The sequence below is a fragment of the Trachemys scripta genome, chromosome 3, assembly GCF_013100865.1.
Source record: "Trachemys scripta elegans isolate TJP31775 chromosome 3, CAS_Tse_1.0, whole genome shotgun sequence".
Classification (NCBI taxonomy): domain Eukaryota; kingdom Metazoa; phylum Chordata; order Testudines; family Emydidae; genus Trachemys; species Trachemys scripta.
In genome coordinates, this window is record NC_048300.1 from 2,376,143 (window position 1) to 2,390,293 (window position 14,151).

Genomic DNA, 14,151 nt, shown 5'->3' on the forward strand with positions numbered 1-14,151 from the left:
CGGAGGAGCCGGACCTGGTGATTGAAGTGTCCCGCCGGTGGATCCGATCCCACAAGTCGCTGCTGGCGGCCAAGTCCCCGGACATCCTGCGGATGAAGGGGGTGAGCTACGGGGCACTGCGCCTGCTCATCGACACGGCCGGCATGGGCGAGGTGCACCATGACAACCTGGCCGAGGTTGTGAGTGGCGCCCGCGTGCTGCAGATGCCCTGCGCCCTGCACTGTGTGGCTGAGGCAATGCAGGCCCAGCTGCGCCTCCACAACTGCTACCATCTGCTGTGCCGCCCCTGGAAATGTGCCGCCCCAAGCAGGTGCTTGTTTTGCTGGTGCCTAGAGCCGGTCCTGGCCCTAAGAGTGCTCTAAACAAAATGGTGTTACTTACAGTGTCTGGAGCTTCTGCTGCCTGTAAAAAGCCTTGCATTTACACACAACAGGTGTCCTAGATGTTTAACAGGCACTGACTGTACTGGTTAATTGCAATGACCAGAACAATGTCTTTCGTTGGGGGAACCAGAGCAGACTACAACAGATTCTCCCCAGTGTGGACAGGAACCTTAAATGTTGCAGCTGCATCAATTGAGAAGATGGCCCTTTGAATTCCATTCCACAGTGGACTGCAATGCCTGGTGCTTGGAAATTACCCCAAATCCTCTCTCCCTGCAGCAGTGCTAAGCATCAAGGAGTAAGTGCTTCAGGAATTCCAGAATATATCATTACTACTACAGTCGTAGCCATGCTGTGTTTGAACATGCCAGGATGGTTCTGTCAGGCTCTGTAGAACGTCATTTATCTCCCAAAACTGGACATACTGTATGGAGCTGAAGGAATAAACAAGACCCAGGAGAGGCCTTAATATATGGAAAGGACAGTGTAATTGTCCCATCTCTACTGAGAATGATTGTTTGGGAATATTTACAGTCCTCATGGCCTGGGGGAGAAAGGAGTGACCATTAAAATGTGGTTTAGATGTTACACCGGGAACATGCAGCTTGATGCAGAGTAGCTGTGTCAGTTTGCCAGAAGCAATAAACAAAGAACCTTGGCACTTTGGCCAATGGAAATCCCAACTTCGCAGCTAAAACACTACTCGGGAGTGAAAATACATGTACTGGGCCAAGTATGCTCCAGTCAAATAGGAGGTACAGCTAATAATAAACACTAGCGAGAACAAGCCTGCCGTGTTGGTCAGAAACTATCTTAGTCCATGAACCTGTATAAACTGGGGCAGTGATGTCTCCCCGAGTCTGCAGATAACCTGAAACTATTGCTCTGAGAGATGTAAACCAACCAGGCACCAGTTAATCCTGAAGCTTAATAGCAACATAATTATCAGTGGTATTAAGTCTTTCCTTGTTGATCATTTTAGTAGAAACATTCAGGTACCGTGTTTATCCCACAATCCCAAACTGCCTTCCATGCAATCCAAGGTACCGAAAGCCCTAACTATTCCTTTCTCTAGTAGTTGACAAAAACTTCTAGCTTCTCTTTTTTGTGGTGTAGTTGTGTGTTTTTAATACAGAAATCTGAGACACATTGAAAATAGGGGGACAGTGTGAAAGAAATTGAACTCGGTGTTAAAATAAATGACACAGGGATACCGTACGGATCAGCAGGACTTGAACCCAGGCCTGCAGGCAACCAACATCCCCACACTGTCATTTGGTGGCAATTGTAACCTGGCTGCCCCCTGCGACCCACAGTCCACAGAGGTTGCTATGACTGCCCTGCTTCTGAACTCCTGGGATTGATGTTGGCTCTGACTTGGATTCTGACTCCCAGTCGACCCCTGGAACCTCAACACTGACCCTGATGCCTGGGATTGACCCTCAGCCTGTCTCTGACTCTGACTCTTGGCTTCGGTTCCTGGCTCTCAAGGTCCTACCGGCCTTTGCCCAAGATCCTGACACAGACTAAATTATTCATTTTCATATTTAATTCACTAATATTACTCCAAATTTGAACTGAACCTACACTGCTGCATTGGAGTGTCACAGGTACCAGTTGGTTGTGCTGTAAAATTTAAGTCCATCTTGCTGTGGAGCACGTGGGAACTTTGTCTTGCCTGGTTTGGGTATATGACCATCAGAATATGCATTGACTAAAGGTCACAATAAATACATGACATGATGAGATCTATCATTTGCCTGATGTGTAAAATTTATTTCTGACCCTATTGGGCGCTTGTTTTGGTAAGATTGATTTGTCAAATGCTTAGAAGTGACGAACTAGATGCAGGGTCTGAGGCATATTTGCTTGTAAATACAGGTCTCCTTACAGTGTTTAAAGGGCACTTGCAGTTAGTCACACAGATCTCGGCAGACAGACGCCTAAAGAAGCTTGAGGGAAGTGATCACTCCCCAAGAACTGGACAGAGTCTGTGGGAAGCAGGCTACCTGTCAGTTTTCCAGCCACATGTGGAGTATCTGGAATATGCTCTGTGCCACAGATTTGATGCACCTGAGGAAGAGCTTGCAGTTGTAGTCCTGGCAGCCAGGCTCAAAAATGTTTTCTGAAGAATGATCATCTCAAGTCTACTACATTTCTACGACCCTTTTGGGGAGATCTTTCAGCCATGTTAAATCTTCATGTGAGTTGTTGCAGAGTGACAAGCTATGGAAATCGTTAGAGAAGTGTGATGGTACTTCAAAAAAATGAAAACAAAAGCAAGAACAATCAATGCCTTGGGGTATTATGACACACACCACTCCACAGAGTCTGTGATGTATCACCATAAAGAGTAGGAGTTGTGATATTGCATATGGCTGAAAATGGCAAGAAAAGATGCGTTGTCTTTATTAATTATTAATGTATTATATTTTAAATATTTTTTTACATAAAAGCACACCCCCAAGGAACATGGCAGTGGACCCAGGGCACACTCGTAACCTGGGCCCCTGTCCCATCCCACATGGATAGATGCATAGAGATAAACATATGGAGATTGTATAAATAACATTTAATCAAATTCAAATGTCCACAGTTTAATCTGAATGTATTTCTCATGGTGATGAGCTTGTGGCCTTCTGGCTGGGTCCCTCACTGGGACCGTATCCTGGCAAAGTGTCCCCATTTCCCCCCCTTTATTTGTGGTCTATACAGTGCCCTAACTTTGCATGGCACTTTACAGAGATTTAAAAGGATTTGTCCCCACCCTGCCTGGTCTTTACCATCCCAATTAGAGACAACCCTATGCTGCAGGCAGTATGGAAACACACTGTTCTAGAGCAGTGGCACTCAACCTTTCCAGACTACTCTACCCTTTCAGGAATGTGATTTGTCTTGCATACCCCCAAGTTTCACCTCACCTAAAAACTACTTGTTTACAAAATCAGACATAAAAATACAAAGGTGTCACAGCACACAATTACTGAAAATTTGCTTATTTTCTCATTTTTACCATATAATTATAAAATAAATCAACTGGAATATAAATATTGTCCTTACATTTCAGTGTATAGTATATAGAGCAGTATAAACAAGTCATTGTATGAAATGTTAGTTTGTACTAACTTTGCTAATGCTTTTTATGGAGCCTGTTGTAAAACTAGGCGAATATCTAGATGAGTTGATGTACCCCTGGAAGAACTCTGCATATCCCCAGGGGTATGCGTGTAACCGTGGTTGAGAACCACTGTTCTAGAGGGAGCAATGGGAGACATAAATAAGAAAAGAATCTCTGTTTATAACAATGAACCTTTTATTATGATACAATTCCACTAATATCACTGTAATTGAAAAGTTTGCTTAGTTACCGTACCCAGACCCTTGAGTCAGCTGTACCAACATTGGATGACTGAACATGCACACTGGGCATTGATCTTATGTATTTATTGTTACAATACTGAAGGCCAGAATCAGCAGGACTTAGTAATGGCGATGGTTTACTAAAGTTGCATTGAATTTTTGGGAGAGTTCCATAGGAAAAAAGGACATTTTCTCTGGTTCATACACTGATTAACTGCTTTGTGTCCTTGGAGAATACTGCTGAAGAGCCTTGGAAAGATCCTGTTCCCTCCCAAATGAGTAGGTGTACAATAAATGGCCAGTCAAATTTTGTGGCAGAGGAGGCTTTGGAACACTAGTGAGAAAGGATAGTCTCCCAACTGAACAAGGTGGTTTACCTCAGGGGAATGTATTTGATAATCTCTCCATGCTATGGAGCAAGAATGCGACAGGATCTGCACAGAGAGCATTCTGGGACATGTCACATGGTGGCTGAAGTGAGACGCTATTTCTGTGTTCAGGATTTGATTAAGATTGAGCTAAAGGCTGTGGAATTTGCATATGATAGTTCTGAACACTCTAACCTTAGCACCTGTGCATCTGGGCAAATGGCTGACTTGAGTATGGCAGTGCCTTCATATTAATTTTCCTGAGAAAGATAAATGATGCTTCCTTGTATAGGTCAGCAGCAGTAAGAAGTAACTTCAGCATCCACAACAGCCTTAACAAAAACCACTAAGGAGTTTATTTGCATTATGTATACTCCCTGGGAAGATGGTGTTTGATAATGGACCATAAGTAACTACTGAAGAACTCCAGCAGTTTATATAGAAGAAAATTAAAACATCCCTCCTCTTCAGATGGAAAGAAACAGTAATAGAGAGATCAGTACGGGCACTGAAGAAACAAGCGCTAAGTACTGAGCCAGTAAAAATGAAATGATTCTGTAACAGGTACCCTGTTCTGAACAGAGTTTACACACGCTAGATATAGTCCAAGCTTATCCCCTTCCTAGGGTTTGACTTAACTGGTCATTTAAGTTACAGCAACATACATTTCAGTCTAAACTTTCTCTCCAAGAAAAGCTGTTCCTAAAGGAGTTGTTTTTGCAGGACATCTGTTCCAGATCTCTGCCCTTAAGAGAGACCTCAACCTCTCCCATATCCCAGCTGAACTAACTGAATCCACTGCTCGTATGAACCAGTAGTTATTTCATTACACTTTCATGCAGGGTTCAGGTGCTTGATAACATGACTCATCAGAGCATATGCTTACAGCCTGATCCGCAAATTATTTCTCATGTACCAGTTCACTCTGGACACTTACTGGATGCTCAGCTGCTGAATTATTTCTGAAATGATGGTTAAGAAACAGATTTACTCTTCTCAAACGTAATTGGCTCAAATCAGTATAAACAAAGCAAGAGAGACAAGAAGCCTAGGGTATGGTATAATAATTCAGAAGTAAAAATCAGTGAGAAAGTGACGGTGCGATTGTTCCAGGAGAGGAAGAGAATTAGGAAATTAGAACCAGCAGAAAGAGGCTGAGTCTTTTAATACATCTAGTTTTTATTGGATCTGGAATATGTAAAGTACATTTTGACCATCTAATGACATTTCAGGGTAAACGTTCTTCAGAACTAGTTGGACTGTGAGCAGTACGTTATATTATATTGAGGGCTGTCGATTAATCGCAGTTAATTCACGCTATTAACTCAAAAATATTAATCGTGATTAAAAAAACAGGCATTTGCATGGCACTTTTTTAGCTGGCATTTCAAAGTATTTACATGCCAGATCTGCCAAACATTCATATGCCCCTTCATGCTTCGGCCACCATTCCAGAGGACATGCTTCCATTCTGATGATGCTCGTTAAAAAAAATAATACGTTAATTAAATTAAACTCTTTGGGAGGAAATTGTATGTCTCCTGCTCTGTGTTTTACCCACATTCTGCCATATATTTCATATTATAGTACTCTCGCATGATGATTTAGCACATATTCATTTAAAGAACACTTTCGCTGCAGATTTGACAAAACACAAAGAAGGTACCAATGTGAGATTTCCAAAGATAGCTATAGCACTTGACCCAAGGTTTAAGAATCTGAAATGCCTTCCAAAATCTGAGAGGGACGAGGTATGGAGCATGCTTTCAGAAGTCTTAAAAGAGCAACACTCTGATGTGGAAACTTCTGAACCCGAACCCCCAAAGAAGAAAATCAACCTTCTGGTGGCATCTGACGAAAATGAACATGCGTTGGTCCACACTGCTTTGGATTGTTATCAAGCAGAACCCATCATCAGCATGGATGCATGTCCTCTGGGATGGTGGTTGAAGCATGAAGGGATATATGAAGCTTTAGCCAATCTGACATGTAAATATCTTGCAACGCCGGCTACAACAGTGCCAGGAGAACACTTTTCACATGACATTGTGAACAAGAAGTGGGAAAATGTAAACAAACTTGTTTGTCTGAGTGATTGGCTGAACAAGAAATAGGACCGAGTGGACTTGTAGGCTCTAAAAGTTTTAGATTGTTTTATTTTTGAATGCAGGTTTTTTTGTACATAATTCCACATTTGTAAGTTCAACTTTCATGATAAAGAGACTGCATTACAGTACTTGTATTAGGTGAATCGAAAAATCCGATTTTTTTTTTTTTTACAGTGCAAATATTTGTAATCAAAAATAAATATAAAGTGAGCACTGTACACTTTGTATTCTGTAAAAACAACAAGGAGTCCTTGTGGCACCTTAGAGCCTAGCAAATGCCCAAATAAATTTGCTAGTCTCCAAGGTGCCACAAGGACTCCTTGTTGTTTTTGCTGCTACAGACTAACACGGCTACCACTCTGAAATCTTTGTATTCTGTGTTATAATTGAAATCAATATATTTGAAGATTTAGAAAACATCTACAAATATTTAAAGAAATGGTATTCTATTGTTTAACAGCGCGATTAATCGCAATTAATTTTTTCAATCACGCGATTAATCACAATTAATTTTTTTAATTGCTTGACAGCCCTAATTGTATTATATCAATGCTCTGAGGTTATGGAAATTCCATTTTCACCTACCACAGAGCCAGCTGTTACCAACTCAGTATCCAGGGAAGTGACTAACCAGCCTCTGGATTTTGTTAACTGCCCTTCGGCATGCTGAGTTGTACCGCACTCGGAACCCGATCAAAGCCTGTTGAAGTTAGTGTAAAATTCCCATTGTCTTCGGTATCCCATCAAGTTCCCTGTGAATAGTCTAATTACTGTCAATGGGACTACTTGTGTGAGTAACGTACTCCTCAACGTAAGCAAGGCTGGCAGGAAAGTAGTGCTGAATGAACCTGAAAATCTGATTGCTGCTCTGGGAGAATGCGAAGATGAAAGAGGGAAGGAGTTTGCTGAGGATGAAAGATTGTAGCCAGGATTAATTCATCAGCCTCCCACCGGAATGAACTTCTGATTTCAGGGGGTGGTGCATAAAGTGTTGATATGTGCACAGTGACCCCACTCCTCTCTGCTCTGCACCTTGGGCCGATGCAGCTGGGCCCAGGGGATGTAAGACTGTTAAAGCAGATGGGAGTGTTTTCACACCCACTTTGCACAGGCGTAAATGACACCACTGGGTGGAAGGCAATAGGGAGTCAGCCTCATGGGGCTGTATTTTGAATATAGGCCCAGGCCTGAGCAAGGAGTGGTGTGTAAACTGCATCATCCCAGGAGTAGCTCTAGGAGGCACTGTGACTCAGATACCCCTGCTGAGGCATAATTCCACCCTTATTCTCTCCATATTCCAGAGGTGAGCTGGGGTATTGATTTACTGCTGACCTATACTGGCAGCAAATTGCTACTGCCCACCATTGGACCAGCTACTCTCCCACCCTGGAGGGGTGAGGGTTGCAGCTAAGCCTTCACCCGCTCTCCAGTCACTTGTTCTAGGGAGCGAATAAGCATGCCGGGAACCCCCATACTCCTGCATGCCAGGCCCACGGTCAGGGTAACTTGAGTAGGGAGATAAGGAGCTTATTCCCCTCACTCCCTTTTGTTGGCACCTGGACTGTGTCAGAATTGAGCCCATAGCATCCTGAATGCGTCCTGCTGGGAGTTCTACCGATAACTGTGCCTTGTGGGTTACATTGTCCAGTAGGGAGCAAAGGATTCTTACTAGGAAGTTAGCTGGGTCTGTATTTGGAGAGGGAAAAATAAAACGTGGATTTTCTCTTAAAGTCAAGTCTATGCCATGTATCGTCAGCAGTGGCTCTCAGCTCCTTCTCTAGCCAGGAAGTGGAGGCAGGCACTGGGAAATCCTAAATGTGACTTAAAATTAAATGGAGAAGTGTGAATTAGAAAAAGAAGACTCCCTAATGGAACTTGTCCCCTAAAGACCTTTCTATTATTGCAAAGTGTGGCTCCTTATGGGAATCACACTTCTATTTTCCGCAACTTTTATCCTATGAGAGTCCCTGCTGTTTTTATAGATGGCTTTATTAATTCACTTTCTTCTAATGCCTGAGACTCTCAGAAGTGTGGGTCTAGAGAATGGGTGCGGCATACATGCCACATGAACGCTTATGTGGGGTGTGCTGCACACATTCTTTTGTTTCTGAGTCAGGGGAACAGAGGGTACCTGTCATTTGAGCATCCATGCCAGGTCATTCTTCATCTGCTTCGATGCCTTTCTTTTAGTAAATACTCAGCTCTTGCCAGTCTCTCTGCAGAAAAAGATGGCATCAGCTGAAGAAATGACAGTTCTTCTGTACGTAGCTAGGACCCTGGTGAAACACTGAAGAGTTATGAAAGGATTTGCTGTGTGAGGCTAATGTGTTTCTTTTGCAACTTCTCTCGTCTTAGGAGATGGCCAAGGAGGCCCCTGTGTGTGCTCCTGAAAGCATGGACAGTGAAGACATGCTCTTCATGCTGTACACCTCCGGGAGCACAGGAAAACCCAAAGGGATTGTTCACACTCAGGCTGGGTATCTGCTTTATGCTGCTGTGACACACAAGGTACTTCAGCAATGTTACTTGCAGAAAATGACCATTGGTGCTTTATCAGTATTAATGTGGGACATTTGTTTGTTTAACAAGGCTGCTTACATCAGTGTTTGCAAATTATGTGGCATAATCTGTGTAATCGAGTTGAAAAGTACACAAGAGCATATTAATAATTAAATAGTATCGATTTGCTTTCAGGAAGTACACTACCAGGAGAATCAGATCCCGGGGGTTGTAAAGAATCCAAATGATGCAGTGATTCCACCTGAGCATTTTGAATTCATTGGTCATTTACTGGTTTAGTTTTGCACTCCAGTACTGCACTGATTGCTCTTACTGCAGAGAGGTGCTGGATTCTGAACAAGGGACCTCCTTTTGTGACGCTTGTCTGTTGAAGAGCAAACAAATTGTATTAACACTCAGTATTTCTGCCTCTGCCACCGATTTGCGATGTGATGTTGGGCAAGCCCGTTAGCCTCACTGGACCTTCATTTCCCCATAAGCAAAATGGGGCTAATGCGACCATCCCAAAGCGGTGTTGTGAGGCTTAACTTCTTGCAGTTTCTGCTTTGAGATCCCCTCCTGAAGAGTGTAATAGAAATCCATATATTATACTGAAGTTTCTAGATGAGATTTCAATTCTAGTCCCAGCCTCTCACTCACTTGTAATTTTTTAGATATTCGTCTTTGGGTTAATCTCAGCTCAGAGGTGAATTTTAGAACATTTGAGGATTATTCATTCAAGAGGATGGGGTGAGCTGTTAAACCTTTCTCCAATGGGGTGGAGTCACACCAGTCAGCTTTTTTTATTCTTCAAACAGCAGCAAGGTGGGGGCCACGAATCTGTTTGCTTCTTAGTCCAAGAAGATGGTTCCCAACTTTGGTCTAGGCATTCAGAGAGTCTTGCTTCCTACACAGATGCTTTCCTCTTAAATGTACTACCTTTCAAGCACTAGAAAATGTACAGCAGGAATAATCCAGCACTGGTAGGGACATTGACTGGCTGACTGATGAGATCTTTCTTGCCGCTCCATTCTATGACCCTTTGATTTTGATTTCAGAGTAGAGTGTTGGATTTTTGTGGAACTCTCAGGTTTTTTTATTTAAAAGGTAAATCTAGCTGTAACTTTCCAGCTCTGATAACATGCATCAGCTGGTGCAAGAAGGTAGATTTTCTAGGCAGAACATTTTTGATAGCTGAGGAAGTATAATCAGCCCCAGATGCTTTTATCTAAAATAGAATGTGAAAGGCTGTATCTGTGTGACTGGAGTGAGGAGTTTCTGGGGCAAGCTGAACGTCGGTGAGTCTCCTACGGATACCTCGTTTCCTTCATTAATACCCAGGGTATTAAACGGGAAGTAAACAGAACACTTGGTAACTGTAGCGTTGGTTAAATCCTGAGGAGCAACCTGCCATGAGCTCTGCCTCTCTGGGGAGCCCATTGGCTTTGGTGGGACACTGCACAGGCGACTCCCTACACAGTGTGGGGTCACGTCCTTCATGGTGACTCTGCAGACTCCCACTGACACCAAGGGGAGTTCGTCCGATTTAAGGACTGAGAAGCATAGGATCTGGTATGAGAGGTATTGGAGCCTCCAGTCCCTAGGCCAGCCTTGCCTCTGTGCACTTATATCTCCGCTGTCTGTTTAGGCTTACTTCCTGTATCAGCTTTACATGGCTGAATGAAATAATTCATCCCGTGCAGCATAGATTGGTTCTTTCAGCATTACAAAAACAGCCTCACTGTTTATCTTTGCAGCATGTGTTTGACTACCAGCAAGGCGATGTTTTTGGTTGTGTGGCTGATATTGGCTGGATCACGGGACATAGCTATGTTGTATATGGACCACTCTGTAATGGAGGCACCTCTGTGCTGTTTGAAAGCACTCCGCTGTATCCTGACCCAGGTGAGGGAGTGATGGTTGCAGTTTAATTGCACATGTATATGGCTTAGGAGCCTATCAAGTGTGATCTGGCTACCTTAGGGGATGTATTCTCTTTCCTATTATCACCGGTCCCGTTTCTTTTGAGGATGTGATTATACAAACCAGGAATGTGTATGTACCCAGGGTAATAAAGGTGCCATCAGTATTATACTATAGATACAGCAAATAGTTGCTGTAGAGTTTTGTCTTACTGTTTACTTAAGTGTGCAGCGTTTGTAACAGTAGCTTTGTTCCGTAACCAGACAGACTAAAGAAGAATATTTGGGATTTTGCAGGTCGTTATTGGGAAACTGTCCAGAGGTTAAAAATTAATCAGTTTTACGGTGCACCTACTGCTGTACGTCTGCTGCTGAAGTATGGAGATAAGTGGGTGAAGAAGTATGACAGATCTTCCTTAAAAACCCTGGGATCAGGTGAGAGGAACTCAACGTTCTCATGAAGGGAATTGTCGAGACAGGTTCTCAACAGATGGAAATCTGTGTTGCTCAGTTGAAGTCAGTTGTGCTATGCCAATTTACACCAGTGGAGGATTGGCTTGGAATGGCTAAGAATGGATGTTCTTTCAAATACAGGTTTCACATACAGTTGTTTAGTTACTATTTATGTAGAAAAAATGAAGAGCCCAATGCCAGGGCAATTGAATAAATATCTTTGAATTATCCCCCATTTCCTAGATTCCTTTATGAGAATAACATTCTCCAGAAAAAGATGCCAAAGAAATTCAGTTGTGCTTGTGGCATCATAGAGCGTTAATAATTCTAAGGCTTGGGATGCTTAAACAGCCCGTGCATTAGCATCATTTTGATTTTCTAAATACCCCCAAATTACCTTCAGTTAGTACTTACCTTCCCTTAGATTCCTTTTTGCTTTTCACCAGTCCTAGGAAAGGAATGTCTTAAATTGTTCATCATTTTTAGGGCCCTACCAAATTCACAGCCATGAAAAAGGTGTCACGGACTATGAAATCTGGTCTCGCCTGTGAAATCTAGCCTTTTGTGTACTTTTACTCTATACTATACAGATTTCATGGGGGAGACCCCAGCATTTCTCAAACTGGGGGTCCCAACCCAAAAGGGAGGTGCAGGGGGGTCGCAAGGTTATTGTAGGGGGGGTCGTGGCATTGCCACCCTTACTTCTATGCTGCCTTCAGAGCTGGGTGGCCAGAGAGCAGCAGCTGCAGGCCAGGTGCCCAGGTCTGAAGGCAGCGCCCCGTCAGCAGCAGCGCCGAAGGAAGGGTGGCAGTACCACACCAGGCCACCCTTACTGTTGCGCTGCTGCCTTCGGAGCTGGGCGTTTGGAGAGCGGCAGCTGCTGACTGAGGGCCCAGCTCTGCAGGCAACAGCACAGAAGTAATGGTGGCAATCCCATCCCATCCCATCCCATCCCATCCTTACTTCTGAGCTCCTGCTGGCGGCAGTTCTGCTTTCAGCAGCCGCCGCTCTCTGGCAGCCGAGCTCTGAAGGCAGCGCTGCTGCCAGCAGTAGCACAGAAGTAAGGGTGGCAATACCGTGAACCCCCTACAATAATCTTGTGACACCCCCCAACAACCCTCTTTTGGGTCAGGACCCCTACAGTTACAACATTGTGAAATTTCAGATTTAAATAGCTGAAATCATGAAATTTATAATTTTTAAAATCCTATCATCGTGAAATTGACCAAAATGGACCGTGAATTTGGTAGGGCCCTAATCATATTACACAGGTACATTAAGCTTCTTCTCATGTCTCAGCAAAATGCTATCAGTAGTTAGTAGGTGTAGACAAATTATTTATGTTCAGAAATGCCTGAGATCATGCAGTAGGCATGCAATGGATTTAGGCTTGACAGAACTTGATTTTCCTTTTTCTTTTTTTATAATTTCAATGGATAATATTGATTATTTTTAAGCATTTTAATTTTTTTTATCTATTTAAATTTTCAAAGTTGCACAAAATTATGGGCTTTAAGCATTTTTTTTCCAATTTTTATCAATTTACTTTTTCATAGTTGAGGGGAATTAAGGAGGGAATTAGACAATAATTATTCAGAGACAGACTTTGAGATTTAAAAAGTTAAACACAAATTGTCAAAATCACATGTCAAATTATGCAAAGCAAATATTCTTAAATCAAACTGTAATAAGTTCTCAAGCAGCATTTTTCTTACTTTTCCTATCTGTAATTTCAATTATTATCAATGGAAATATTTTTGGATGGTTTGGTGTTTATGGTGATATTGACACCTACCGATATTTACCAATAAAATCTAATTCTTCCAAGCCTAAATATATTGAAGGGAAAGCACACTGCATACAAATCCTTTCACCAGAATTCACCCTTATTTCTTTACTGTTTTGGATTTAGTGGGAGAACCAATTAACCATGAAGCTTGGCAATGGTTCTACAATGTAGTGGGAGACAGCCGGTGCACCCTTGTTGACACCTGGTGGCAAACAGGTAAAAAGCACTGATGGGGAGGAAAAACATGTTCACGAGGAATTATCATGGAATGGTTAGAAAGTGGTGACAACTTTGCCACCTTTCGGAGATTTTTTTTCCTGAACACATTTTGTTAACATTTTGAGTTTTCAGCAAATTTTGATCTGCTCTTTAAACTGGCTGAAACCCAGCAATGTTTTTTCATGAAACATTTGCATTGAAATTTTGAACAGTTGAAAGTTTTGACCAGCTCTAGAAGCAGAAAACAATTTTCATTGTTCAGTTGAAACTGAAAGGCTGCTGTCTGAAATGGAAACCACCCAGTAGTTATTTTGAGAATTGAACTGAAACTGAACTTTTTTTATCATGAAAAACAACTTAAGGTACAGCAGACTATAAGATTGAATCACAGATTGTGCCTAGGTATTTGTTTGTCCTTTTTCCCTATGGAAAATAGAACTGTGTAGCCAAGAGTATTTGTTTTGCTACTAGAGTTCATAGGAGAAGACAGTTAAAAGTGCTTTGTTTTGTTTCAGGAGGGACATGGGGAGAAGTTGTTATGCTGTTTTGCAGTTTGCTGTCTGCAGCCCTCCCCGTGTGAATGAAGTAGCTTTATTTGACAGTAACGGAAGGGTGGCCATGTTGCGACTTAATGGGGCTTTTGCACTGAGCCATCTCGCAGAAAGCAGGAGTGCACGTCCGTAATTCGTCAGTGTGCTTAGGCTGGTTCTTGTGCGTCCCATCTTAATGAAGTGAGGCTTGTCTCTCAGTTACACTAAGGCAGGGGTGGGCAAACTTTTTGGCCTGAGGGCCACATCAGGGTTCCAAAACTGTACAGAGGGCCGGGTAGGGAAGGCTGTGCCTCCCCAAACAGCCTGGCTCCCGCCCCCTATTCGCCACTTCCCGCCCTCAGAACCCCTGACCCATCCACCCCCCCCGCTCCTTGTCCCCTGACTGCCCTGCCCCCTATCCACACCCCCGCCCCCTGACATGCCCTCCCCAGGACCCTCACCCCTAACCACCCCCCCAGTACCCCACCCCCTATCCAACCCCCCCTGCTCCCTGTCCCCT

At 43.1% G+C, this 14,151-nt stretch overlaps 1 protein-coding gene across 2 annotated transcripts in view; it reads left to right on the top strand.

The window, feature by feature from the left end:
• The window catches only part of ACSS1 (acyl-CoA synthetase short chain family member 1), a 52,824-nt gene that overhangs the window by 21,175 nt on the left and 17,498 nt on the right, over positions 1 to 14,151 (top strand). The window contains exons 4-7 of one of the 2 annotated variants that reach the window (XM_034763935.1): positions 8,575 to 8,727; positions 10,476 to 10,623; positions 10,938 to 11,075; positions 13,006 to 13,098. In XM_034763935.1, the coding sequence (XP_034619826.1) occupies positions 8,575 to 8,727; positions 10,476 to 10,623; positions 10,938 to 11,075; positions 13,006 to 13,098 (532 nt within the window). The remainder of the gene's footprint in view (positions 1 to 8,574; positions 8,728 to 10,475; positions 10,624 to 10,937; positions 11,076 to 13,005; positions 13,099 to 14,151) is intronic. The other variant, XM_034763936.1, reaches the window with a different exon arrangement.